The sequence below is a fragment of the Carassius gibelio genome, chromosome B7 (genome assembly GCF_023724105.1).
Source record: "Carassius gibelio isolate Cgi1373 ecotype wild population from Czech Republic chromosome B7, carGib1.2-hapl.c, whole genome shotgun sequence".
Taxonomy (NCBI): domain Eukaryota; kingdom Metazoa; phylum Chordata; class Actinopteri; order Cypriniformes; family Cyprinidae; genus Carassius; species Carassius gibelio.
The window spans coordinates 16,101,604-16,129,240 of NC_068402.1; the positions used below are offsets into that span (position 1 = coordinate 16,101,604).

At 36.9% G+C, this 27,637-nt stretch overlaps 1 protein-coding gene across 2 annotated transcripts in view; it reads right to left on the reverse strand.

Moving 5' to 3' along the window:
- Positions 1-27,271, reverse strand: part of map2k5 (mitogen-activated protein kinase kinase 5) — a 52,653-nt gene extending 25,382 nt beyond the window's left edge. Inside the window, exons 1-16 of one of the 2 annotated variants that reach the window (XM_052561251.1) lie at positions 26,858-27,271; positions 26,642-26,690; positions 26,290-26,357; positions 20,820-20,889; positions 20,349-20,389; positions 19,120-19,187; positions 16,986-17,034; positions 13,471-13,535; positions 8,395-8,434; positions 6,993-7,061; positions 6,050-6,131; positions 5,887-5,948; positions 5,517-5,565; positions 5,205-5,278; positions 3,432-3,482; positions 2,999-3,070 (exon numbers count right to left, since the gene is read on the reverse strand). In XM_052561251.1, coding sequence (XP_052417211.1) covers positions 2,999-3,070; positions 3,432-3,482; positions 5,205-5,278; positions 5,517-5,565; positions 5,887-5,948; positions 6,050-6,131; positions 6,993-7,061; positions 8,395-8,434; positions 13,471-13,535; positions 16,986-17,034; positions 19,120-19,187; positions 20,349-20,389; positions 20,820-20,889; positions 26,290-26,357; positions 26,642-26,690; positions 26,858-26,989 — 1,041 coding nt within the window. In that variant the 5' untranslated portion in view covers positions 26,990-27,271. Of the gene's footprint in view, positions 1-2,998; positions 3,071-3,431; positions 3,483-5,204; positions 5,279-5,516; positions 5,566-5,886; positions 5,949-6,049; positions 6,132-6,992; positions 7,062-8,394; positions 8,435-13,470; positions 13,536-16,985; positions 17,038-19,119; positions 19,188-20,348; positions 20,390-20,819; positions 20,890-26,289; positions 26,358-26,641; positions 26,691-26,857 lie in introns of both variants that reach the window. The other variant, XM_052561250.1, reaches the window with a different exon arrangement.
- Positions 27,272-27,637: the final 366 nt, after the last annotated feature.

Sequence of the window (27,637 nt, forward strand, 5' to 3'; positions counted from 1 at the left end):
TTAAAGGGTTCGTTCACCCAAAAATTTAAATTAGGCCATAAATTACTCCCCCTCAAGACATCCTAGGTGTTTATGACTAACTTCTTTCAGAGGAATCCAGTCGAAGTTGTATTAAAAATTGTCTTTGATCTTTCAAGCTGTGTAATGGCACTCAGTGGGTGTTGCAGTGCTTCAGTCCAAAAGAAGTTCAATAAAAAGCGCCCATCCATTAAACTTCAGTTGACTGGTGTTCATTCAGCTCTTCAGCTTCAGCACATGCAGCTTGAACAGCAATGCACAACATTAATAACTATAACTGGGAATGTCATAAACATAATATTATAAAGAGAATATTACCGAAATAAAAAGTTGTGAATTATTTGGGTTTATTTGCAGTGTTTCAGCGCATTGTTACAGGAAGAGCCAAGAGCATGTCCAAGACACATCGGGTTGTAGTGCGGTTGCATTGTAATATTGGAAATAGGCTACTTCTGTTTTAAACCATGAAGGCGAGCCAGTGGATATCATACAAGCAACATGCAAACTTTGTGCAAGTCAAACTTATGCCAGTGAACGTCTTTTACCATGATAGTGAAAGTAAAAACTGATGGCACTTTCGGCATTTGACAGCGCACACATTAACAGCACGTATTCTCTCAGAGACAATGAGAGATGAATCTCCAAATATGTGGTATATCTAACTGTTTTTCTTCTTTAATGTTTCTCTTGTGGCCCGATCATAGTGAAAACAATGAGAAGATAAAATAAAGCTGATCTTTTGCTTCATTGATAAAGTGTTACTGAAGTATAACAATTTTATTTAGGCTATAGGCCTATAATTCATCGTAGGCTATAATAGACATGTTTTAAAAGACATTTTTAAAACCTTTTCAGTGAGGAGTAGCCTAAGCTAATAGCCTAATTTTTTTTCCCTCACAGGCTGCGAGTCATAGCATGACAGGTATACAGTGATGCACTATGAAATTGTTGTGAAGAACATTAATTGTAATATTAATTTAATAATAAAAGTAACCTAATAATAATAGCCAGACAGGCCTACATTAATTGGAAATGCCAAATACTCTTAATAATGACAATATTTAATGATTCTGACAATATCTCTAGCTATAGTCCTTACATAATTGTCCTCTTTCACTCTTTCAACACATTACATCGTCTTATCGTCAGGCCCAATTTGTTGGTAATCAGGCTCTCAAAAATTATGTAAAAATGTGGATTTAGATTTATCAGCCAACATATCGGTTTTCATATTTAAGGAATTATCGGCTATCTATATTGGCTATTTTCATATCGGTGCATCTCTACTTTTTTATGGAAGGGCATTTTTTATTTCACTTCTTTTGGACTGATGCACTGCAACATCCACTGTGGGCCATGAAACAGCTTGAATGGTCAAAGACAATTTTTAATATAACTCCGGCTGGATTTTTCTGAAAGAAGAATCTGATATAAACCTAGCATGAGTAATGTATGGCCTAGTTTTCATTTTTATGTGCACTAACCCTTTAAGTGCACTTGTTTTTCACAAGAGTTATTGGGCAGTTATATTCATAATTCCGCCTACATCCCAGTATCACAGCAGGTGTGTGTCTTTCAGCAGGTGTTATTCTGTGAAGTCTACAATACAGCACATGCTGGAATAAAGAACAGATGTGGAAAAAGCAGCAAACCCAGAAGCAAAAGTCAAACTGAAAATAAGACTATTTTCAAACCTTACTTTAATTACATTCCAGTTACATTTAGAAAATTAATCCAAGTCAAACCACAGTGCATTCATTTATTAAATCTAACATACCCATCTCAGTTCAGGAGGTGAGTTCAGTTCATTAGTTAAGAAATCTGCCAACAGAACATAGAGGTAATTCACCGAAACTGCTAAGACATTCCAGCAGCCGAGTCGAATCAATCACATCTAACAACATGGTAAGGTCGACACTATATCATAATCAAATCAATACACTGTTCATCAACTCATGATAATGTCAATCCACATGACCCTTGATATTTCCATCCCTAAACATCTCACTGATAATGTCTAACAGTATTGATAAATACAATCAAGGGATTGAGTAGAGGGATACAATAACAATTCATCACAGCCAATGAGAAGCGCTGACAATTACAAAACGGGAATCAATAAAGCCAATGAGAACTACAAGCACGGCATTTTCAGTCAAACCACCATATTAAAATCTAGTCCACTCATTTATGTACAATTCTAGAAAAACATCCAATACAAAAAAATTCACTATACCTATACACCTTTCTTATGTTATTCAGGAACACACACACACACAAGCACACACACACACACCCTCTGGAACAGAAAACACAGCACTCTAATTACTGGACGTTCTGCTGGCTGAGTGATTGATAGCGTTTTGCCACACTGACTCCAAATCTTTCACTCTTAAGCCCCTTCCACACTGCACATTGGTCCCAGAAAATTGGCAGATAATTGCCGGACTGCCTTCTGTGTGAACGCAAACACGTCCCGGGATTGATTCCGGGATTGCCGGATTCAGTCCCAGAACGAGCTCTGTGTGAACAAAAGACAGAACCAATGCCGTAAAGGTGTGTTGTATTGATTACTGGGTGTTTTGAAGGCAGATCAACGTTCATGATGAAAAAATGTGTGCAAACTGTAATGAAGCAGAGATCAGTTAGCTCCTCACTATCTGCGTGAAAGCACATGTTTGCACATAAAATCTAATTTCTTACTTTATGCTCACATGGGAATCTGAAGGGAGAAGGTCCAAAACGATAGCAGAGCAGAGTCTGTTTGTGTGTGTGTGTGTGTGTGTGTGTGTGGCAGTCAGTGGGAGATCTTGAGTGTGATCCATGCATAGCTGTAGGCCAACATCTGTTTGGACAGGCTGCCTGCAGGGACTATCAACTGCACTCAGCAGAAACACTGACACCAGTCCACCCGAACTAGGAACGCTGGGCTGTGCGTATACATGGGTGTTTATAAGAAATTATTAAATGGCTTTTTTACCTCCATGAAAGAGATTCCAACGCTCCACACGTCTGAGTGAATACCATACTGTTCACCTGATATTCGCTCAGGCTATAGAGGCAAAGACAAAATGAAGAATCATTGCAATGCAGTGTACAATTCTACATATGAATTGTACTTAGAGTAGGACTGTGGCAATAAAGGCCACACAAACATGAATTCCTGTGTGAACTATTTAACAAGCTCTGTTGTGTAAATGTGTGGGTGCATGAGTGTAAATCGTACTTCTGAAAGCATTTGTTTGTGTCCATATAAAGCATTTGATGGTATTCTGTTCATTACACGTACAGACTTGGCTGGCAGCCTTTTCAATCAAATATGCATAACCTATGCATTCTCTATTCAGTATTCATGTAAAATAACTAGAAAGCATCTGAACAGAAAAACCATTACAGGTATGAATGCAGCTTACCGCCATGTATGCATTGGTTCCAACGTATGTTTTAGCAATGGAGTTCACCAACTGTGGAAGAAAGCAGGAGAAACATTATTAAAAATGAATAATTATATGTGAATGATACATTAGTGTGGCCTTCACAGATCTATGTTGAGCTTTTGTTGTCAATGAGGACAATTTAGGATTCTACCATGCATTTAAATGTGGCTGTAACTCAAAAAACTTAGCTTTGTGTGCAGCATGAAAAACAGGACTTTAATTCTCACTTTAATAAATCCTACAGATAACAAACAAAGAGTGTTCCCTTTAATCACTGAAGCTGTCAGTCACTTCATTTCAAAGCAAGATTACTTATGAAAAAAGAAGGAAAAAAAATATATTATGAGTGGTAATGGTTTGGTTGCCAAGATAATCTTCTAAAGATTATTTTTGTTGTAGTTGTTTTACAGAAAAAAATAAGTCATTTTTGTTTGTAACAAGGTCAGGATGAGAAAATGATGACTATCCCTTTAAGCAGCCGATTTTATTTTTAAATGAAGTGCATTAAATGCATTAAATCTCAAGCATGAACAACAGTAATAATAATCAATTAAAAGGATAAGTCAACAATTTTAACTACACAAAAAATATTGGTTTGTCAATATTAATTAAAATCACAGTAAATGTTACATACAGAAATCATCATTAACCTACAGTGCATTAATACATTCTGTAAAATAATGCATTAACTAAACCTAACTAATCAAACCTGTTAGTTTTGAAGTGCTATCTTCAAAACCAAGTAACAAATAGATTCCTCTTGCCAATCCTAAAAACTGATCTTAGCTGTGACAGTACTGGATATCTAGTACAATCACACCTCAACCTCAAAGGTGAAACAATACCCCCTCTGTATGTGCACAGGCAAAAATAATATAGAGAAGCCATCACATTCAGCCCTCTGATAGAAGAAGCACAGATATCTCTGTTTAAACAGTGAAATTCAGCACATATGTGACAGCAGGTGACCCGAGCTCTCTTCCATAAGCTAAAGGACACAGCAAGAGGAACTGATTTAAATCTACTGAAAAGAGTGTGTTAATGTGGAGTGTTATTGAAATGCCAGCCTGGTTTAATTTTAGTCTGTACTCTCACAGGGAAGAGACAGTGAGATCCGGGCACAATGGCACATGTCAGCAATGACAGGACAAATCATAATGAGAGCGTTCCCCCGTGGACTGACGTGCGTCTGTGTGCGCGAGTGTGTAAGTGAATAAGAGAGACATAGGTTTACTACACAGTGTCATGGTCTGGACGGGCACAGAGGAGAACACACACACACACACGCACCTCATCCAGGGGTCAGCTTCTCTTCAGGGATGGTGGGTATGAATATTAATTAAAAGAGGGCCGTTTGGAGTGATTGGATCCCATTGTTGGACTCCTAAGTGTATTAGAGGTGGAGAGACTGATGCTGACTTTCTCAGTCTGAGCTATTGTCTCCAGCCACACGCACGCACACGCCATCACTCACACATTCCGAATATCTGGTCAATGTGGTAATTACAAAGAGCTGAAAATGAGAGGAGAGGAGCAATCTAGGGGGTATCTGGGGGTTAGGGAGCAAATACAAAAAAGTCCCTGGAGGAACAAGATAGGGAATAGAACAGAGACATTGAGACTGATGGGACAATGGCTGATCTGAGCTGATATGTGCTCACACCATACATACACATGAGAAGCACCTGTGTGAGTATATGCATTCGTGCAGACAAACAAACATGCACCCAAATACAAATTAACATGTACCTGTGTGCTGACTCCAAAGTCACACAGTTTAACCTGACCCCGTGTGTTAACCAGCATGTTGGAGGGTTTCACATCTGCACAGAGACACAATGCATTTACACAGAGACTCAAAATTATATATCCATGCATTTAATATTATAGATGTTACTAGATTATAGCAGTGCAATATGGAGGAGAGTTCAACTTTGATTATTCATTGCATATTTTAATAGGCAAATTTATCAAATTAAGTATATTAGCATTAAGTACAAATGAACAGTCCTTTCATTAATAGTTAATATTTTACAAGTTACATAACAGTAGTTTTCTCACCTCTGTGTAAAATCTTTAAGCTCCAGAGGTACGTTAATCCTTTTACCACCTAAAAACACACACAAACTGCCACACTTATTGAAAACAAACTCAGAAGAGACTCATAAGGGTATGAGAGCTACGTCTGTAGAGAATAGAGCTGTAAATTATCTGAACAGTGGCATATCTTTGATTATAGTGAGAAAGTGTGAGGGAGAGGGTAATGAGGGTCAGAACCGAGAGCAAAGACAATTCAGCACTAATAAAATGTTACAAAGACAAAGCACACACACACTTGTCTGAGCTGTAACTTGGAAATGCTAAAAACTCTAAAATCCAAGCTTTGAAAATTCCCTGATACATTCGATTTCATGACTTGGAGAGGACGTACCGCAACAGCAATTCTGCCCAAGACATGCTCTGGGATTCTCCAGTAGACATCCAGAGAGCCACCTACATTAAAAACAAATACATTTCAGTTTCACATATTGCGAGTGACGCTTTCTTTTGTGACTGTTTTGTGACTGTTGCACTTCAAAACAGATGAGACTTACCATCCATAAACTCAGTGCATATCGATATTCTGTTCTCCACAAAGAAAGCACTGTAGAACTTTATGATGTATGGAGAATCACACTGTAAACAACACAAATATATCAAAACTATGGTAAAACCTTTATACTGTATGCCATAACACATTTAGCACTTTATCATTAATGTAGACTACCACTGGAAACTTTGGGCTCTGTAAGAATTTTTTTTTTTTAAAGCTCACAAAGACTGTGCAGTTTAATTTTATGTGAAAACTGTAAAACAGTTTTTAAGATTCTTTGATATGAACATGGCTTGATGAAAATGCTTCATGGGATATTTAGTTATACAGTTTGTTGAGAATTTTTTTTATGATCTGAATGGTTCTCAATGATTTGTTTCATTAAGACTTTGGCTGGTAGTTATTTGTAGAAAGTCATGTAATGCTAATGCGGTAGCAATTTATTCAGAATGTGAAATTGGCTGATTATTCTATGCGACTGGCTCATTGTTGCAAAGGGTGATTTGTAATAAATTAAAGTCTATCCTGCAGCTGTTGTCAGAGCAGGTTACAGGAACAGGTGGACTGAACTACATAGGCACTGATCCCTGAATAATTCATGACACTTCTTTACTTATCACAGTCATAAACCTAATCTGAAAGCTGAAACCACACACAGCTCTAAACGAATTTGGTTTTTAACTGGAAAGTGGCTTCAAACTTTACCAAGAACAAAACATTGAGAGTATTCAGGTGGTCCTTTTTACAGACACTCTCAAGGATAACAGAGTAACACGTAGTTATTGTAGACACAAGTTTAGTTATAGAGAGGAAGGTAAGAAACTGGTCATACTGGGTGAGCACATTTTCAAAATGAGGTCTGGAAAGAGGACTGAAATACACAAATAGTACTATGCCATAAATATGGATTAAGTAATCAAGCAGACTTAAAAAGAGATCCAGACCTTATAAAGGATCTCAAGCTCGGACATGATCTGCTTCTGCAGCTCCACGGTGATGTCGAGAGGAATAACCTGCAGAAGAAGAAAAGGCCAGCATTTAAAAAAAAACACACACATCCATGTTGACCTTTCTGAACTATCAAATGAGAAATTGAAATCTCAAATGAAATCCATTTACACCCAAACAGAACACTTAAGCAAAGTTTGTTATATCCAACTCACATATGCAATGCTAGACACTTCACCTTATCTTTTCCAACAATTTTACATCAGGTAAATACAACTTGCAGACATAAGCAGTCATTCACGTCTACTTTCTGTGCATCAATACTTCTGTTTCAGCTCAATTTTGAGTCTCTCTTCAGCCAGTACGGACAGGAAACTAAAACGCCTACCACGTAAAAACAATAACATCGAAAGCTGGCATATAAACTCTCAAAGAGATATTCCAAGGCTAAAGATTCTATTATTACAAAGTTCTGAAATGAAAACTCAATGTTTTCTGTTGCAACCTAGGTGTTCGATCTCTCTTTTTCCACTTTTGTCATGAAGCAGCGACTAGCTAAAATGCTTCTTTAGTTAAGGTTAGATTATCAGCCTCCCACTGAAATAATTGATTACAGGTAAGGCAGTAAGGCAAGGCCACGCAGTTAAAGCTCAGCAGAGATCACTTACAGCCTTAGCCAAATAGATAGCCCTGCTCGAGCAGACCCAGGCAGAGCGCAGACGGAAAGATGAGCAGACAGCAGAAACGAGAGGAGCGGAGGACAGATAGGAGATAAGACAGAAGAGAAGTGAGAGGATAAAAGTAAACTAAACAGATGTCAATGACGACGATGGGAAAGGGGAGAAAGAGAAAAAAATATGTAAGAAAGAAGTGAAAGAAATGGCAGAACAGAGACCAGTTAAGATAGAAAAATCAAGCCGCTCTGGTGTATGAGGTGCCACAGGTTCTCAATCATGCCCAGCTGAGGCGATGTGTGTAGGAGTGCTGGATTTGCTCTTTTGTGCTCTTCAATTAGAGCACTATTAACATCTCCAGTGGTTATTCACTGCATCATGCCGCAGTGAAGTCCACCTGTAAAAGGTGTGACACCTCTTTTTCTCTGAGGGTTCTATATCTATTTAAAAAGGGTTGTACTGGCTGTATGATTTTTTTTTTAACCCAGTAGTTCAATATGTGCTATAATATCATATGTTGGGTCTTTGTGTGTGTTATCATGGTTTTTCTATGTGAGCCAAATAACTCTGCCAATATGTAATCAACAATATGTATAAGTTGTATTAAGTGTACTAAATTAAAAACTGTAAATTCCTATAATTTAATGTAATGGTTGAGTGGTCGCTTTCAGTTCCAGAGCTTGAGGTTCTAAAGCATACAGAGAGACATATGTATTGTTCTTACCTTCACTGCTACAATTCTCTTCCCAAGCAAGTGGTAAGCTCTGTCAAAATTGAAAAGAATTGAATGAATGGCAATGCAAATTTTGTTAGCAGTACCTTACTTCTGTAAAATGTAAAAAACAAACAAATCAAAATGTGTATGTACACTACTCTTTAAAAGCTTGGGTGCTTTACTTTTATTCAGCAATGATGCATTAAATTGATTAAAAAAAAGTGAAAGATTATACAAAAGATTTCCATTTTAAATAAATGCTGTTCTTTTGAACTGTCTGTTCATCAAAGAATCCTTAAAACTCATGGATTTCATTAAAAATAAGCAGCACAAGTGTCTTCAACATTAATCATAAGAAATTTTTCTTAAGCACCAGATCAACAAATTAGACTGATTTCTGAAGGATCATGTGTAAACTGAAGACAAGAATAATAGTTTTAAAAAATCCAGCTTTGCCTTCACAGGAATACATTACTTTAAATCACTAGAACAGAACATGTTTATTTTAACAATATTTTTCACAATATAATTTTTTTTTACTATTTGTGTTTATTTTTAAAATGCAGCATTGGTGGGCATATTACAATATCTTACGGATCCCAAACATATATGTGTCTGTATTTTTATCTTATGCATTTAAACATTTTAAACACTGCTTATGCATCCAAACACTTTTTTTAGCCAATATACACACACAATAAAACTAAATTAGGGACAGACATTCAATGATTGACGTTTCAGGATGGAAACTATGTTAAAGGTTTTGTTTAAGTCAGAGCAACCTGAGATGTACATCCATATGACTAAGTAAGACACCCAGGTGCTTTTTAAACATTTGTATTTATTTACAGATTATCAGCGGCTTAATCGCTACGAAAAAGATCTTAGAGGAGGGGTGTCCTCATCCTAAGTGTCAAATGCAGGTGAGGTCAACCCTGAGTCAGTCACCTGCGAAACCTCAGACATTCTGAGCTGTGGAGCGTTATCAGCTCCGTTCCTGTTTCAGCGTGAGCTCTCCCAGACAGGCCTCCTGTTACAGGTCGAATTAACGGCAAAGCCACAATTATTTAATTATGATCCTTGCTCATTCTGAGCAGTGGATCTGGTTACTGCAGTAGGTGCTGAAGAGGAGTTGGGTTACAATAACCCACGACATGGTCCATTCCACCAGATAATATACTGTAACAACAGACAGCTGCCAAACGAGGGTGGATTCAACAACGCAGAAGCACGGTATGTGTGTTTGTGAAGAGAATGAGAAAAGAAACGACAGAAGAAGAAAAAGACTGATTTGATTATGAATCTCTGTATGTATGTGCGTATACGCCTGCAGTATATAAATTGGCAGTGGTTTGTGTTTGAGACAGTGCATGTGATTTATGGGAAATAGATGGCTGATCTGGTTACAGCTCTAGACACCTTGTAAGTCCGGCAAGCCTTTAATTAATGTCGCACTAAGTGACGCGACGGCTAACTTCCCTCATTTAGGATGAGGACACTCGATCCCATCTCACCTCAGTGTCCTCTGCAGGTACACTTTACACTTTTGAAGATTCTGAGCCATACAAGGTACACAGATGCTCAGCGATATGTTTGCTTATTGTTAACACACACAAAAAATATGTACTGAAAATTAAATCTTAAAAGTGTTCAAGTAATTGTAAAGAAACCCTGAAAAAAGACTTTATCTGTTGGAGGTGGTACGGCGTGATGGGTACAGCTCAGGGCTGACTATAGGATGGTTGCTAGTTTCACTTCACGCATGTAGCGAGTCATAAGCATTACTATTGTGCCCTTGAGCAAGACATTTAACTCCAGGTCTCTCCATAGGGATCGCCTGTGTAATATGTATGCTATAAGTTGCTTTGGATAAAAGCATCTGCTTAATGACTACTTACTACTGCCAACTCAACCAATTTAGTTGTCTGAATGGTCGCTTCAGGACATTCTGAACAGTAATGTATCCTACTAAGCCCATTCGCAAAGTTCAGATAAAGTCCTTGAACTTTGACCCTGCTGAGTAAGTCATGCAGCAATGACTTAAGACTGACAGACGTGTGGTCAGGACGAGGTGACGTAGTGACGTGTGGTCCTGACCCCCGTAAATGTGTCCCTATTCTCTGTTTGTTATTTACACTCCAGAGCCCGAGGTAATAAAAGCTCTGTCATGCAGTATTCATGGATCTCTCAAAGACAGCTATCCCATGCATGTGCGTTTGCAGACGAACACACACGCATGCAACCACACAAACAGGTTTCGATTACAGTGGCCAATGCAGACCAGACAGTTCTCTCAGTCTCTTTCTCAATGCCATCTAACCTGAGATGACCAGATGATCACCTCACCTGAAAGAAAGCCACAAAGCGATGTGCGCGAGAAGAAACAAAGCCTACAGCAATGGTTCTCACCCGGTGGGTCGTGACCCAAAAATTAGTTGCAGACTAGTTCTAATGGGTTCACAAATTGTAGGGGGAAAAAACAATGTTAAAGGTAAATATAATATGATAAAATATATAGCATGTATATATATGTATATATATATATATATATATATATATATATATATGTGTGTGTGTGTGTGTGTGATATATATATATATATATATATATATATATATATATATATATATATATATATATATAAAATACACACATACACACACACACACACACACATATATATATATATATATATATATATATATATATATATATATATATATATATATATATATATATATATATATATATATATTTATTGCAATTAATTGCATGATTGTTTTATGCAAAAAAAAAAAAAAATCATGCATCCAAAAGTAGTGTACTGTGCATTTTTAAAACATTTAAAAGTACTGCTATATGAACAAAAGTCGCTGGGGTATATATATATATATATATATATATATATATATATATATATATATGCATTCCTAAGAATTCATTTGGACAACTTTAAAGGTGATTTTCTCACTATTTAGGTTTTTTTGCACCCTCAAATTAGGGCTGGGCGATATATCTAATGATATAATCATGCGCATTTAGTCTGTAAATCTGGTTCTGTGATTATCTTGACCAAATATTGTCCGATCCTAATAAACCGTACATCAATGGAAAGCTTATTTATTTAATCTCGAAAAATGTGAATAATTTTTAGAGAATAATTAGGGTGTGCTCACACTGGGCAATCCTAACCCCCAAAAAGTCTGGTTCATTTGACTAGTGTGATCACTCCGTTTAACAGTCCCTGGCTCGGCTGGAAGAGGTGGGCAAGAGGGCGGTTCAGTTATATATAGATCAGAGTGTGAGCGCTAACCGCACCGGAGTGCATAACTTCTGATACGTGCTGCATGACTGTGTGAATATTTCTGAGTGGCAAAAGTGATAGATGTGTACAGCAATATATTGTGAGAGGGCTGTGTGTTACCATACGACTCAAAATAATAAACCACAAAGTTAACAAAACAATGCACTCCAATGTGCTAAGCAAGCAGTTCTCTGTTGTCTTCACATGCTATCGGAAACTTCCTATTTCCCATTTATGAAGTCATGATTATGAGCTCAATGCATTCTTTTCTGTTAAAAATGGTGGACAGTGGTTTTAAATGCTGATGCTTCACCAAAATAATTTGAATGGAAGCATCCCCTCCTGTGGCCCATGATTTGTTTGTATCTGTATTCAGAGCCAGTGAGCAATGGACTTTCATAATAATAAAAAACTGGTTAACGCGATAAAATAATTATCAGCGGTAATCAATTAATGCGTTATTCTTGTATCCATTTGTATATTCTTGTATCTACAGTATGCATATATTTGTTCAGAATTGTAGAGTATGAATTTAAGAATGTTTTTGTTTACTATTTCTTTTCTCTGATTTGTGGGCAAGAAACATGCTTATAAACACAGTAACACAACCTCAAGGGGTGCAGGTTAGGTGAAAGCCTTACAGAAAAAATTATATTTATTTATTTCTAAGAAAAGCAATTTAAGTGAATACCCTCGGCGCCATCCTGTATGCAGTCTGATGGTCACAAAGGTTTGTGTTTTGCATAAAGGAGAGTGCGTGTATGAGAGCGAGCACAGTAGAGGTGACCGAGGACAGCTGTGGAGATGGATGGGAGACTGACCTAAATTTCCCTACTAGCAACATCAGAGATTATATTACATTTCACCTGCCGCTACCTGTACTGCACTGCAGCTGTCAGTCTAAGCAGGAAACACAATAACACTAAATGTTACCTTCTTCTTTTAAGATCATGAATATGTAGTGAACAAAATAGAAATAAAAAAATAAAGATTCTTGGTATTACAATTTTGCACTGGTTTTTAGTGCCAACCGACTTCCTATGCTCAGAACGGCTGTATTTCTCGATCTAACTCTTTAAAGAGAAAGAACACAGGGAGAAAAAAAAAAGGTTTGAATTAGAAGATGAATGCGAAATTCAGCAGTTTCTTTTGTTTGAGGGGAAAAAATAATTCTAGGCAAACACATTTAGTGCTGAGCTCGCCAGACTGCATTCTTGTCTGGGTTGCAGTATTGGCTTTTTTAAAATGGTTGAACAATTTCCAACAACCCAGAGGTGCCCCTCCAAGTAAGAGAAGCATATGATGAAAGTCTGTGTGAGCCACAAAAGCACACAGAGCCTTTTCAACAGTCACTAGGTTCAAGAAATTAATGAAATGATTTGTGTGTGCAAGATGATGACCTTGCCCTGTCCTGTATAGGCTGTGGTACATAGCTTTGGCACGGAACGCTTTAGAAGGATCAAAAAGAGTCACTTCAACTTCACTAAATCAGCATCGTCCTTAAGTCGCACGTCTCAAGACATTTCGTGAATCATAATATTGGGGGGTTGTTGAAGGACGTCTGAAAACATGAGCACATGTGAGACCAATGTAAAATTAATCAGAACATGAGTGCAGGCAACAAAACACTTTTTCCTTTTCAGTTTCATTCTCATGGTTCAATTTGCTGGCTCTGGTTAAAACCTATAGATTGCACTAAAGGGTAAAGAAGGCCTTTGAAGAGGCTGACCACAATCAGTCTAATTAAATCTCAAGGTAAAAACCACGAGAGCAACACTCACTTGTAAACTGTTCCGCCATTTCCATGGCCAAGCTGCTCCTGGTACTGGAGGTCATGTTCATTTATCTAAACAAACACAGGAAAAAAAAGAGAGAAAGACTCTGCAGTTATCCAAAGAGGACAGAATCTAAATAATCAAGGGGGGGGCGGTGAAATGTCTATTTCCTTGGTGGGAATGTGTATGCATGCATTCATAGACTTGTCAATGAGATTACCACTACAGCAGTGTTCTATTCTTTCTTTAGCTCAATACATGTAAATAGTAAAATAAACTAAAGTGAGCTGATAAATTGAGAGACAGAAACAGAGGAAGACAGAAAAGAGAAAGCAAAGCAGAGTCAAAAGAGACCCTACAGTTGTAAAAGCAACACCAAGTTGAAAAAACCCTACTTAGGTCCAGAAAAACTGCAATTCCAGTGTACGGTCAAATTGATCTTTGGCAAAGAGTTTGATTGACAGGTGATTAACAATGGTGTGTACTGACGTCTTTCTGTGGTTAAAATACATTCTGATATTCTGTCTTGTTTATTTCATACTTAAAGTAAATATGAAAAGATGTTCAGTTTGCTTGCTGCTTGAACTGAGGTGCCACAGTGATGTCATGACACATTAAAGAGCCACAAAATGTTATGTATTTACTGTTTGAGTTTCTTAAAAGAAAAATTACCAAATTTGTAAGCTGAGATCTGAAAAGTAACCTCCTCTATCTTGTCAGTCCACGTTTTGTCAGTTTCCTTTTTGCTCCGCGATGTATTTTTCACTGCGTGAGAACATGATGTGTAGTGTGAGAGCTGCATGGCTTGTGCTTTGATAAAAGCTGGCAAAATGGCCAGAAGGACTGGTATGACTTTAACATTCAGTCAGTTTTAGGGACATCGGAATGACCTCCATCTTTATTTCAGCCTCTCGATTTGAATATAAAATTAAATACATGCTGTAGGTCATAATCCTCAGACCTTCAAGTAAGACTAAATGTCAGTGGCCAATTACAACAAACCCCTCAAAATGGTTTAACCACTATAGATTTTCAGAACTTAAGGGGTCTGTAAAACCAGAAGCTGAGTATCTCTGTGGCTGATGAAGATCACTCTTGTAATCTTCTGACCTGACCTGTAAATGCAGTTGCTAATTCCAGCTACGGAGGACTATTTTCAGATCCAGCTTTGAACTTATCCACATCCAGGCAACAAATTAACTCCTATTTGAACAGAGTTCCAAACAACTCTGTTTTCTATTGAATCATATGTTTTTGAATCACATTAAAGCCATGAGATAACATTCTATCCACCTTTTTCTTGCGAAAAACTGTTAGTTTTTTTTTGCTTGATATTGCAAATTGGTGTCTTACCTTTTATTTTAATGTTTTATCTTAATTATAAACATACTTGTTTGTAATGCAAACAGTTCTATTGTTTACTGCACTTACTGCTATTTTTCTCGTCGTTTCTCTATAGAGGCTAACGAACCGCAAGTCTCGCCCATAGGCTTACTTCCGTGTTCAAGAATACGATGGATATATAAATTATTTATAGTTACATGTATTCAAATAAATTAAACATTTTAGAATAATAATGACCCTATTATTTAATATTATCAACAGCAGCATTTTTTCATTAGTATATTATTACATTTAGTATATCTTCTACCAAGTAATATGATATCATTTCCACATATCAAGAACTATATGCCTTAACAACAAATGGTCATATCGTCAGTCAGATATTATCATGCATGGGTGGAGCAAGCGAGAGAGACTCTTTGTTGTGGTGTTTTAAACCGCGCAGGTGCGGGAGAGAGAGCCTATGGAATCACCAATATTTGAAAAAATATACTTTAAAACATACTGATAAACTAACGTTAAATATAAAAATACTGTATTTAAAACAGCTAGTTCATATATAGTCGGACGCAACTGTCATATCATGCGTCCTGTGACAAATTTGCCACATCTGCGCATGGAAGTTATCAAACTAATATTCTGCAAAATCAGTCAACGGTGAAAATCAATAGTAGATTTCATTTAAAGTCTAGCAGTTTAACACTAATATTGGACATACACGAACACGTTAAAAATAAAGCATTTAAAACAGGTAAGTACATATATTTGGGGTAAAGTTGAATTGAACTGATGCATCAGTCATACAACACTCGGGAGCGCGCTCCCCATGATGAGACCGAAGCACCGTCACAGAAACAAGAATGAGATGCATAACTAACATAACTGTCACTGTGGCATTAAACTCAGTTAGTGAGGGCTCGTTTTAAATATTGCACATATATAGGCCGTTAAGATTACTTGTAAAAGTGCAATGAAATACCTTATATCTGCAGATGATGTACGTCTGTTTGTGGATGGAGATTTTGAAATGGCCAAAACTATGTATTTTGCATGCATCATATTATAGTGCGGAGTGCATGAAAATAATAACAAGGAGGCAGAACGAACTTATCATCCATAGTGTTTCTCAAGTCCTACGTCATCATCACATAGTGAGCGTTAGAAGTCAAGTGATCAGTCTTTAAGAGAAGGACTACGCAAGAACCACTATTGAGAAGTTCGCTCTGCTGCCTTGTTATTTAGTCTTTACTTTATTTGTAAAGCAAAGAAAGAGTTAATCTCTCATGAATGAGAAGAACGCGTTGTCGTGTAGCAGCTATTAAATGTACGGGATACCACACCTCGTTTTCTATCTCTTTCATTTCATGGATTTAACGAGTTACCCGAGTCAAAGCGGACAACTTCAGCGACTACAGGCTCTAATCCTCCTGCGCTCGTGTGTGTGTGAAATGTGGTGCTGAAGTGAAATAGCTGGGCAGTTGATAGCCAAATTATAATAAGCAGCCTAACAAAAATAATAGTTATTATAATCTTATACATTAATAGGAAAATGAGCCTAATATCGTCTTGATTATCGACAAAGAAATCTGCTTATGTCGATATCTATGACTATCGTCGATACACGATACTATCGTCTAACGGCACAACCCTAGGAAGTACAGTTATTCTCTTGTGAAGTCAATGCTCTGCTGACTGCTGGGGCCCAGTGCAGGACATCCGATTAGGCCGAAGTGTGTGTGTGTGTGTGTGAATGCATGAGGGAGGATGCTAGTGCTCCATTAACTGTGAATGTTATAGGTCTTAATTGTCTATCTGACACACTTTGGTTGACAGACTGGCCTGCTGGGGGCCTGTGGAGGGAGGAGAAAGGGTGACAGGGAAATGGGGAGGGGTGAGCTCTGATCACTCAAGATAAAGATCTCAACCATATCACAGAGAAAGGGTCAGAAAGCCCTTTAGGGGCAATCAATAGATGCTTTTGCAAATTAGCACACATGGTGACAAATTAAATGGGATGAGTGATATCAAGCATCACTGGATGAGTGGTAGCAGCATCACTAACAAGATAATCCGATTCGATTGAAGTGGGAATACAGTGCGGTATACATATATGTGTGTGTGTGTGTGTGTGTGTGTAAGAAGTAAAAGTGTGTGTTGTGAGGGGAGGGCTACTATACCTGTCCATTCGTCAAAATCTTCTTAAGCTCAGCAGAAGATTTCTTTAAACTGCTGAAGTGAAAAGACAAGGAATGACATTTTGTAAAGATGACTCAATAATGCTTTGCAAAAAACTGAAATGATGAGTGAATTGTTTAGAGCAGTTACTTCACATTAGAAATGTCAGATGAGAATAATTTGTCTAGTATGAGCTGCTGCATTTAATTTCCCTACATTACTGCCGAATAACACACACTGGCCTTCAGAATGCAGGTCTCTGTACTGTGCCGGGGATTTCTTTCTCTAAGACAGAATCCAATTAATACTGAAAAAAATGTTTTTACTGTATATTGAGAGCATGAAGACTGCAAACTCCTGTTAGCATTTATCTTTCTCTTGTACAGAGAATGGCATTATTGAGACTCTTATAATGAAATAAGTGAATATCACTTTTAATTCGGCTTCAAAAATATTTTCAAAAGCCAAACCGTAACTGTTCACAACAAGGTCCTATTGATTAATATATCTATTTTCCTGAAAAAATAAATACTTCTACTTATATCATGACTGATTTCCAAAGCTCAAAGACACCATAATGGGACAAAACCATTAATAAATAAACAGGCATTACATTGTTAACATACACTAAAGTTCAAAGGTTTGGGTTCAGTAAGATTTTTGATTTATGATCTTAGGCTCACAATGGCTGCATTTGTTTGATTAAAAATACAGTACAAACAGTAATAATGTTAAATATTAGTACAACTAAAAATACTTATTTAAAAATTATTTTTTAAACAAATTATATTGATTTATGTGATGGCAAAGCTGAATTTTCTTAGCAGCCATTATTCCAGTCTACAGTGTCTCATGCAGTGTTCCCTCTAAATATTTCTGCTGAGCATAACTTTTCTCTGTCGGGCAGACATTTCTTTATACCCTGCAGACCTGTACAGCGCACACACAAAAAAAGTGTGTAACTTTTAACTTTAATGTGCTATTTATATTTGAACTGACCATTGATGTAACTACTTGATGTACATTTTAGGTTACCTGAGGAAACATTTTATACAGTATAATAATACACTGCAGTCCAAAAGTTTGGGATCAGTAACATTTTTTGCAGAAGTTTCTTATGCTCATCAAGGCTGTATCTTTTTGAAATACTGCAATTTAAAACAAAAGTTTTCTATTTGAATGAACTTTAAAATACAAGTTATTCCTGTGACGCAAAGCTGAATTTTCAGCATCATTACTTCAGTCTTCAGTGTCACATGATCCTTCAGAAATCATCCTAATATGCTGATTTTATAATCAATGTTTGAAGCAGTTGTGCTGTTTAATGTTTTTTGGGACCTGTGACAATTTTTCAGGATTCTTGAAACAGTGTTTTTTAAAAATAGAAATGTTGTGTTAAAATATACACTACTAATCAAAAGTTTGGGGTCAGTTAATTATGTTCTTTCTTTGTTTAAAGAAATGAATCATTTTATTCAGGAAGGACGTGTTAAATGGATAAAAAATGTTAGTAAAGACTTATATTGTTGTTAGAAACGATTTCTATTTTGAATAAATGCTGTTCTTTTTAACTTTTTATTAATCAAATAACAAAGAAAAATTTTTTACAGGTTCCAAAAAACATTAAGCAGCACAACACTTTCAACACTGACAATAAATCAGCATGCTAGAATGATTTCTGAAGGATCATGTGATGCTGAATACTGTAATAGAGTAATAATGCTGAAAATTCAGCTTTGCTTCACAGGAATAAATTAGCCTATATTTTAAAGTGCATTAAAATAGGAAACCAATATTAGAAATTGCTATATTATTTCACAATATTACTGTTTTTAAAAAATGAGTGGAAGAAGCGTGCAGCTTAGACTGAACATGGTCACCCGATCCATCAGGAACATTCCAATATGCTGCTTTGATGCTCAAAAACATAAATGTTAAAAAAACATAAGCTGCTGACCAAGAAATATGGAAAACTTGAGGCATTAATATCTAGAACAGAACCAAATAGATTTTATAGTCAACTATTGATTTCGTAAAGGCATTTCTAATGCAGTATACATATATATTTACTAACAAAATCGATTCCAAATACGGTTTCTCTCTCAATGAGGGCAGGCATGATCTGGGATCACTCACCTATCACTGGACCGGGAATCAGCCGCAGAGGAGCCCCTGCCACATGAGGATTCGGGCCGCGTGTTCACCTGCGGGCAAACAAAGACAATCAGAGCCCTGTGCTAATTAACCTGTGATTCAACAGCAAACTGTCTGGTTTGGCTGCAAGGTTAATTGGCTTTTGTGAGGGAGGCAGAGAGAAATAAAGCGAGAGGCTTGAGGAAAGGGGTCACTTCATCTATCAGGCAAAACTGTGGAAAAAATGTGCAGTAAAGCACTGATTCTCTTCTTAATTAGTGTCTATGAAGACCTCATTTAGATCGGTTTATCATGTTTTTTTTTTTATTCTCTTCAAGTCAATTAATCCAGAATTAAACAAAAAACCATTGACTAAGATGGTCCCTATCATACTATTTAAATAAACGGAAACTACATCTCCCTAAGCCGGGGGTTAGTAAGGTTTTTTAAAACAAATTAATAGTTGTATTCAGCAAGGGCGCATTCATCATTTAAAAGAAAGAGTAAAGAAAATGTACAGTGCTGCAAAAAATTACTATTTCAGATAAATGATGTAATTTTGTATTACCCAAAGAACGTTCTATAAGTCAAAGAATCTTGAAAAATAAAATAAAAGAATCATAAGCACAAAAATATTAAGCAGCATAAGTGTTTTAAATATTAATAAATGTTTCTTGATCACCACATCAGTATATTAGAATAATTTCTAAAGACTGGAGTAATGACTGCTGAAAATTCAGCTTTGACATCACAGGTGTAAATTACACTGCAATAAAAAAAAAAAGGATTTTTTAAATTGCAATAACAGTTAATAATATTTCTGTGGTGATGCACAAAAACATAAAAAGAGCATAAGAAGCATAAAATGCTGTGTTGTGCCTAAAAGACTTCTTTCAAAAACATGAAAAAGGATAAATAAATAAAAATAACGAATGCATTTTTTTTTTTTAATCGCACAAACCGTAAACTTCGGAATCTTCATGCAAGCTTTAAATATGTTTTTGTTACAGAATTGCATAGTTTTGTATAATGTTTCCTAATTGTGTAACATAGAAAGTGGAACAAATAATTCTTATTTTAGAAGATAAAAAATACAAATGAAAGCAGTGAGGGGGTAGAAAATAAGGGACAGATAGACAGAGATTCTTGACTTCAATTGACATTTCAATAAGTGGTACACGGCATAACCAATCCATGCCCAACTCTGCTGAAACAATCATTGAGACACATACCTTCAGGCCATGTATATTGCGGATCCCTGGGGTCTTACCGGCTGAAAAGAAAATTGACTAGATTGTAGATCACGTGAGGCCAGAGAAAAAGAACATGAGCAGAATATATTAAATGTTTAAAATGACAGAATGATTCTATCTGCATCACTGCAAAACAGACGTACTGAGACACAGCTTAGGGAGCCTTTAACTATCATAAAGAATATTGTGTGTGTGAATGCATATATATTCAAAAAGAAATTGCTTCACTTAACCAAACTGATGCTTACTCTTCTCACAGAGGCCACTGAGGAGAAAATAAAGTGTGATTTTGCTAACAGAAAATGCTCATGCACAGACAGATGTGAGCAGGGCACTGCTGAGTATGGGGTTTTAAACTGTGATCTAGGCTCTAGGTGGGCCTCGGGCACATTTACTGTTGCAGTGTTGAACTGTAAATTGGACAGGAACACTAACACACACAATACACACCTCGTGGAAATATCTGTAAAGGCTCAGGTAACAGTCCATTGATGCGTTGCTCCATCACTGTGTTGCAATACTGCAGAGAATAAAGTGGATAAAAAAATACAAAATAAATATTAAAAACAGCCCGGTTCATTTTTTTTTCCAGTATATTACACACAGAATCTATATAATGCTCAATGACGGTCTCCCAGAAAAAAGTCCCATGGATTACATAAAAGCAATCTTATGACAAAAAACACATTCTCTTTCTCTCAGAGTCACTTGCATTTGGGAGGAAAAGAAAAGATGCTAAATGAATCGGGCACCCTGCTCAGCTAAGCTTTTTGAAACACCAGTCACCCTCTGTATCAATTCATCTGTTGTAATGGCTGCCAGACGCAGACCAATCACTACATTTTCTCATTTCAGTCTGACGTAAAAGCAATCTGCCAGTAATGGCTGCCCATTAATTAATTACACTGCATAATAGGCTGAAATGGAGTCTGGCATTTATAAACCTTATATTCTGATATTATTAATGTCATGGCAAGCTTTTTGCGTTATTATTTTTTACTTGAACTAATCCAGTGATAATGTATTTAATTTATCTAATTGCGCCATTTATAAAGAAATTGTAAAGACTTGTTTTGTAATGATACTGTACATTTACTTAAATGAGACTTTGTGATATTTTATATTAATATGTGTGTATACATATTTAGTGCTGTCAAAAGATTAATCGCATAATTTTTTTTTTTTTTACATAATATATGTATACCTGTGTATATTCATTGTTTACATATAAATACACACATACAGTGTAAATTTGGAAAACATTTTTATGTACTGTATTTACATTTTAGTTTAGTTTATATTTATATTCGTGTAATCTATATTATTATAAACAAAATATTTCCTTAAATATATACATGCATGTGTGTGTATTTACATATGCAGAGTAAATCTGCACAGCACACACACAAATATTATGTAAACAAAAACGTTTATTTTGCATGCATTAAATCATGATTAATTGTTTGACAGAACTAATACACACACACACGAAAAAAAAACTAACTACAAATTATATCATTTGTTAGTTTATATTTATTTACAAGGAAAATTTCTACTATACTTATAATAAAGATTCAATATTAATTACAAATTGATCTTGTAAAGAAAATTGTGAAAAGTGAAAGCTTTTCAGAAACTTGTCTAATACAAGTATTTTACATGTGATATGTGAGATTATATATATATATATATATATATATACACACACACACACACAAATATATTTTATTTATTATTTTATATATTATTGTATAAAAATGCAATATTTTTAAGGTGATTTTGCAATTGAGGTGTCATCTTTTACTTTTACTGATTCTATTTCAAAAGAACTCCACTCTCTTTCGAACCTGTGCAGAGATTTTTGTCTCCTGCCAAAAAACAAATTCAATTGATGTTTCGGTTAACAGAACCATCTGGCCGTTCGTCCTCTTCTCTCAGTCCAGCACGAGACCTTTGTGTCCAAACACAGAGCCCCATCACACACAATAAAGCCATTAAAAACCACAGATCCAGATGGACAAGAGAGGAGGGGAGAATGTCAGTCTTTAAAAGAAAGACAGAAACTGAGAGACAAAGGCAGAACAAGACAAAGGTCAAAAGCAAGCCAAACTGAGGGGCCGGCGGTACAGCGCTGTCCCTCCGCTGCGTGCGAATGCGTGATGAATATGCCGGGGCGTGCATGAGGACATGCAGAGGAAGCAGTGTTAGAGCAGCTGTTATTAAATACCCTATTTATCACTGTCACCTCTCTGCACTGCCTGCAGGCGCTGAAACCATGTAGCTCTACCAAAACACACACCTTTAATTTTCCACTCGGTTGCTTTATCGATCAGGGCTGCAATTACCTAACTAATCTGTAACAGTGTATTAAAAGAAACCTCCCTTTGTTGGACAATAACTAAAGGCAGTTTGATCACAGGAAGGCAGCATGAGAGCTGGAGGGAACAGAGGAGTCGGACCTCCGCTCTGTTGGACCCCGATCATTAACACACCCCGAGTAAAACGCTCCGTAATTAGCCGGCCCAGCCTGGGAGATCAGTGCCTGTGAGTGTGTGTGAGTGTGTGTGTGTGTGTGTGTGTTAGCGATGCTACATCTGACATGGGTCAGTCTTTAACTTTGAACTAACATCCTGGAAAGGCTGACGGTAAGAAGCAGCTCACCGGGGAGCCAGAACATCTCAGAGATCTCACACTGATGATCGCTACTGGAGTAAAAAAAAAAAAACTGCGAGAAGACAGTTTGAAGGTCGGCTTCCACCAGAGAGCTCAGCGAATTAGCTTACACACCTGTGAAGCAAGAAGTCATCTCTTAATTCGTATTTAATCTACATACTGGCAGATCCCTTCACATGGATTTAATTGAAGCAAATTTATAAAGGTCCCCATAGAGACCCTAAGAGCCACTAAGGCAAAGGGCAAACGCTTGAAATATGTCCACAATGATCGGTTAAATGTAGACACAAGCTTCCGAACATGTTACACGCATATTAAATTCCCCCTTCTCAGCAGCTTGCGCTCTCCCCAGAGGAGCAAACAGCATCATGGGAGGAAAAACTCATTTTCAGACAAAGTGGACTCGGTTGTGCTGTTAACCAAAATGCGACGGGGAGGCAATCTGCAACGCGCGGTAATATTCACTGTCAGAGAAATATGGCCTCAAAGAATTCTTTGGTGAGGTGCGATGGCACATTCCTTAGGAGGAACATAAGTACATGAGCATTAATGCAGATTGTCGCGAATACTTGCATTCCCGCAGACATCTCCAATGTCAAAATGTGTGCTTCAAAACCAGCCACATGGAGACCGCAGAATTAATCAAGACAGGGAAAAAAAAGTTGAATTACACTCAGGCAGTGCAGGACACCCGCGAGACATCATTGTCAGTGTGTCACCTTCTGGCCTAATCTGGCTAATGACTGCATTGGCCTTGAGAGGTACCACTTTGATAAAGCATCTAAAAATAAATAAATATCAAATCTAAGTGATTTCATTTCCTGCAGAAGCGGTGGTTTTGAAGCCCATGGCTACTCGGGAGTCATTGAGAGCTGATGGGGGGTAAAAGACAACACCAGCTGAAAGTGGATTTTGAAAAATTCCTCTACCCAGGAGGGCTGTGCTTCTAATGAGGCGAAACTTTAAGTATTGAATAATAAATAATAAAAGCTGATAGTTCATTTAACTTCCACTGTACTTCACAGGGGGAAAAACTATTACGAGTCATTACGCTCGGTGTCCACAATGTGAGCAGTAAGTATTGAAAGCACTTCTACGGCGGTCTCGAAAGAAGAGCGTTAAAAACGACAAACCGAAATCTGAGAGAGATGAAGAAGAGAGGAAACAGGAGTAGGCAACAACATTCCCGAACCTGAAAAGAAAGGCAAAAGTTTACGATAGCTTCTTATTAAATACGTGAGACACTAATATTTCCAGCGTTTTCAATTTGTGCCTGGTCACAGGGGGAGCCCGCTGCCTGAGTCAACACAAAAATAATGAATAACAAAAAAATAAACAGGATCGTATTATTACAGTTTTCCCTTTGCTAATCTTGCTTGGTTAACACCTGTATCATTTAAAAGGGGGTTCAAGCCAGAGACGCACGTTGCCATGGAAACATCAAGATGTGCAAGCCAGAAAAGGGAAATAGATGAAGAAATTGATGAGAAAAAAAGAAAATATGTAGCTACTTGTCATCCTTGCCAATCAGCAAAGTAATGAGAACACTTTCCCCAAGGGTGAACGGATCTGGAATAATAGATTTGTAATAGCTTTTCCCTTCCAACAAAAACAGTCTCAGCATTCAAAAGTTTAATACAACAGACTGTAATAGAGCGCAACAGTGACCACACACTTTTCAGCAGCATTGGTTCCGGAAGTACTTTTCTTTGTCTGTTTTCTCCATAGGCATTTCAGTACAGCATTGTGATTAAACTTATGAACCAACCAGCTCCGGGATGAGGTATTGCAATATATCACCGATAACTGTGGTGTTTCAAAAATATTGTGTTAATACTAGTGGTCGACTGATATATTGCCAAGGCTAATATATTGGTCAATATTTGGCATTTTACAAATATCGGCATTGGCTGATACGTTTTTCTGCTTGACCGATGTGTTTGAGGCAGGACTTTTATTTTGACGGAGCAGAGAGTTGCAGCGACTTGAGTGCACACAGCTCACATTCTCACTCTTGTTCACTGTCATTGTTAACAGTTCTGTCTAATACAGATAGAAGTCTGTCTAGTAATCAGACTGACACGTCTGTGGTGTGGGAGACCCGGGTTCGAATCCACTGTGAGACACCAATGTGTCCATGAGCAAGACACTTATCCCCTAGTTGCTCCAGAGGTGTGCGACCTCTGACATATATAGCAATTGTAAGTCGCTTTGGATAAAAAGCGTCAGCTAAAAGTAAATGTAAAAAGGCAAACATTTTAATACTTTATCGTAATACCTCGAAAAATAATATACGACCGTCAAAATACAGAGATGTCAATTCACACGGGACTAATATTATCGCAGGGCCTCGGTGTTCGGCGAAATGTTTTTTGCAGGGAAATTTTTACTTTACAAATTACAGACATGGCAGATTAGCATGGCATCTCATCAGTAAAGCCGGTCCTGTGTAGTAAATCACCATCACCTGTTTTCAGATTGAGCGACTTTCAGTACATAGAGCCATAGTTTATTGACAATTAGGCATAATCGCAGATGAATCGCATTGAATTTCGAACGCGGTTTTGCCTAATTGTCAGTGAACTACGGCTCTATGTAGTGAAAGTCGCTTAATCTGAAAACAGGTGATGATAGTTTACTACTACTCACAGAATCGGCTTTACTGATGAGAAGCGCATGACAATCACATGCGGTTAATTGCATAGCCCTAACCTCCGCAATTATTGAATTGTGAAAATCTGATATTGATGATGATGACAGCCCTACCACAAACTATGATTTGACACTAAAAAAATCTGAACCAGAAAAAGATACAAGACTGTAATGAATCCCATGGTATTGCAAATGATGTTGTTGAACAAAGCAACAGGACAACTGACTTTAATAATAAGTACAAAGCAGTCATATATATATATATATATATATATATATATATATATGTGTGTGTGTGTGTGTGTGTGTGTGTGTGTGTGTGTGTGATTCAACAATATTGATATATTTACACAAAGTACCTTAAAAGTGCAGTGAGACCGACTTAGTTACATCATTTGAAAAGCTTCATGTAATGCTCTTTTGTCAATGTTTTGTGTGACTTCTCTGATTGGTGGAGATTTGTTTACAGTGATAGGAAGTGTAGTTCCCTACTGCCAATCTGGCTATAAAATACATTTAAAAAAAACATTATGCTGAAATCACACTGTTTAACAGCAAAAGGTCTCAGTTGCATTTATACATCAGACATACTCACATATGACAGCATGGCTTTGAGCTCCTCATCACTGCGAACTGTGATTCGATCACCAACTTCATCCTCATCTGAAATAAACAAGAACACATCTGAATCATCAGCTACTCACTTGCCTATTTAAATCAAACATTTTTATCAATCATCTGCAAATTTGTATATTTATTTATTTATTCCTTATAACCAACTGTATTTTTAGTTCAATAAAGATAACAGCATTGCAAACAGAAAAAGACAGTAGTTATTCTTTAATATCTTCTTGTAGTTTTAAACTTTTATACTGGTTATACTGATAAGTTATTATTTTTATTTTTTTTAATTGTATTTAAAAAAAGAATATAACAGCAATGCTCACATTCAAAAGCGGTGACTGTGGCTTCAGGCATGACATCCTTGATCGCGCCCTGCCGAACAAGAGGAGAATCACTGAGCCATCACACGTTTGACTGACAGCTGTCAATCAGCACCACTATTCTCACAACGACTCATCAGGGAATGACACACTCCATGAAGGGGTTGTCTCTTAAATGTACTGAGACACCAAATAACTAAAGTTAAAACAGCAACTCACCAGCAGATCGCTGAAGTTGAGATGTGAAGGACAGTCCACGGATGAGTCCATGTCTCCCAGCGGGGTTTTTATCCGAATCACGATTCCTTCGGACTCCATGCTGCACTGGTTATTCAAAACAAGTAAAAGCATAACAAAAACATAATCTTGGCTTTCAGAGCAGATTCCCAGACACACAGCAGCTGTACAGCAAGCTAGACGGCTAGCTGCTTAGCTCACTAACAGTGAAGAAAACATGAAAGTATTCCCCACACAACTGACGCAGCGGCTACTTGTCTAATAAATGAACGAATATCATTAGAGATGTAATGACTTTTGTTAATCCGATTTATAACGAATTTTTTTTCAGTAGTTAAAAAACTGTCAACAATGAAAGTAAAGCGGAGGAAGTTTAGCGGAAGTGTTGTCACATTTACCCGGAAGCTGAAGATCCATTCGATGCACATAAAAGCCAACCACAGGACGTTAGTTTACTGCTAGACATTACTCGCGTAGTTTCTGTGTCAGTTATTGTTGCATGTAATTATTATTTTTATTTCAAAATGTTGTCATTAAATACAATTATTTATTAAATTATCAATAAAAGAGTTTAGTCATGACGTCATTTTGGCCTGTGGTTTGCTTGTGGTTTAAAAATAATTAGATGATCCACAAATGTATATCAGGAAAATGTGGTTATACCTACAACAAACCACATTTTCCTGTTTTAATTTTATTTTTTATTATTATTATTTTTGTAAAGAATTTAAACATTATCTAAACCATTTCATTGTCATAAAA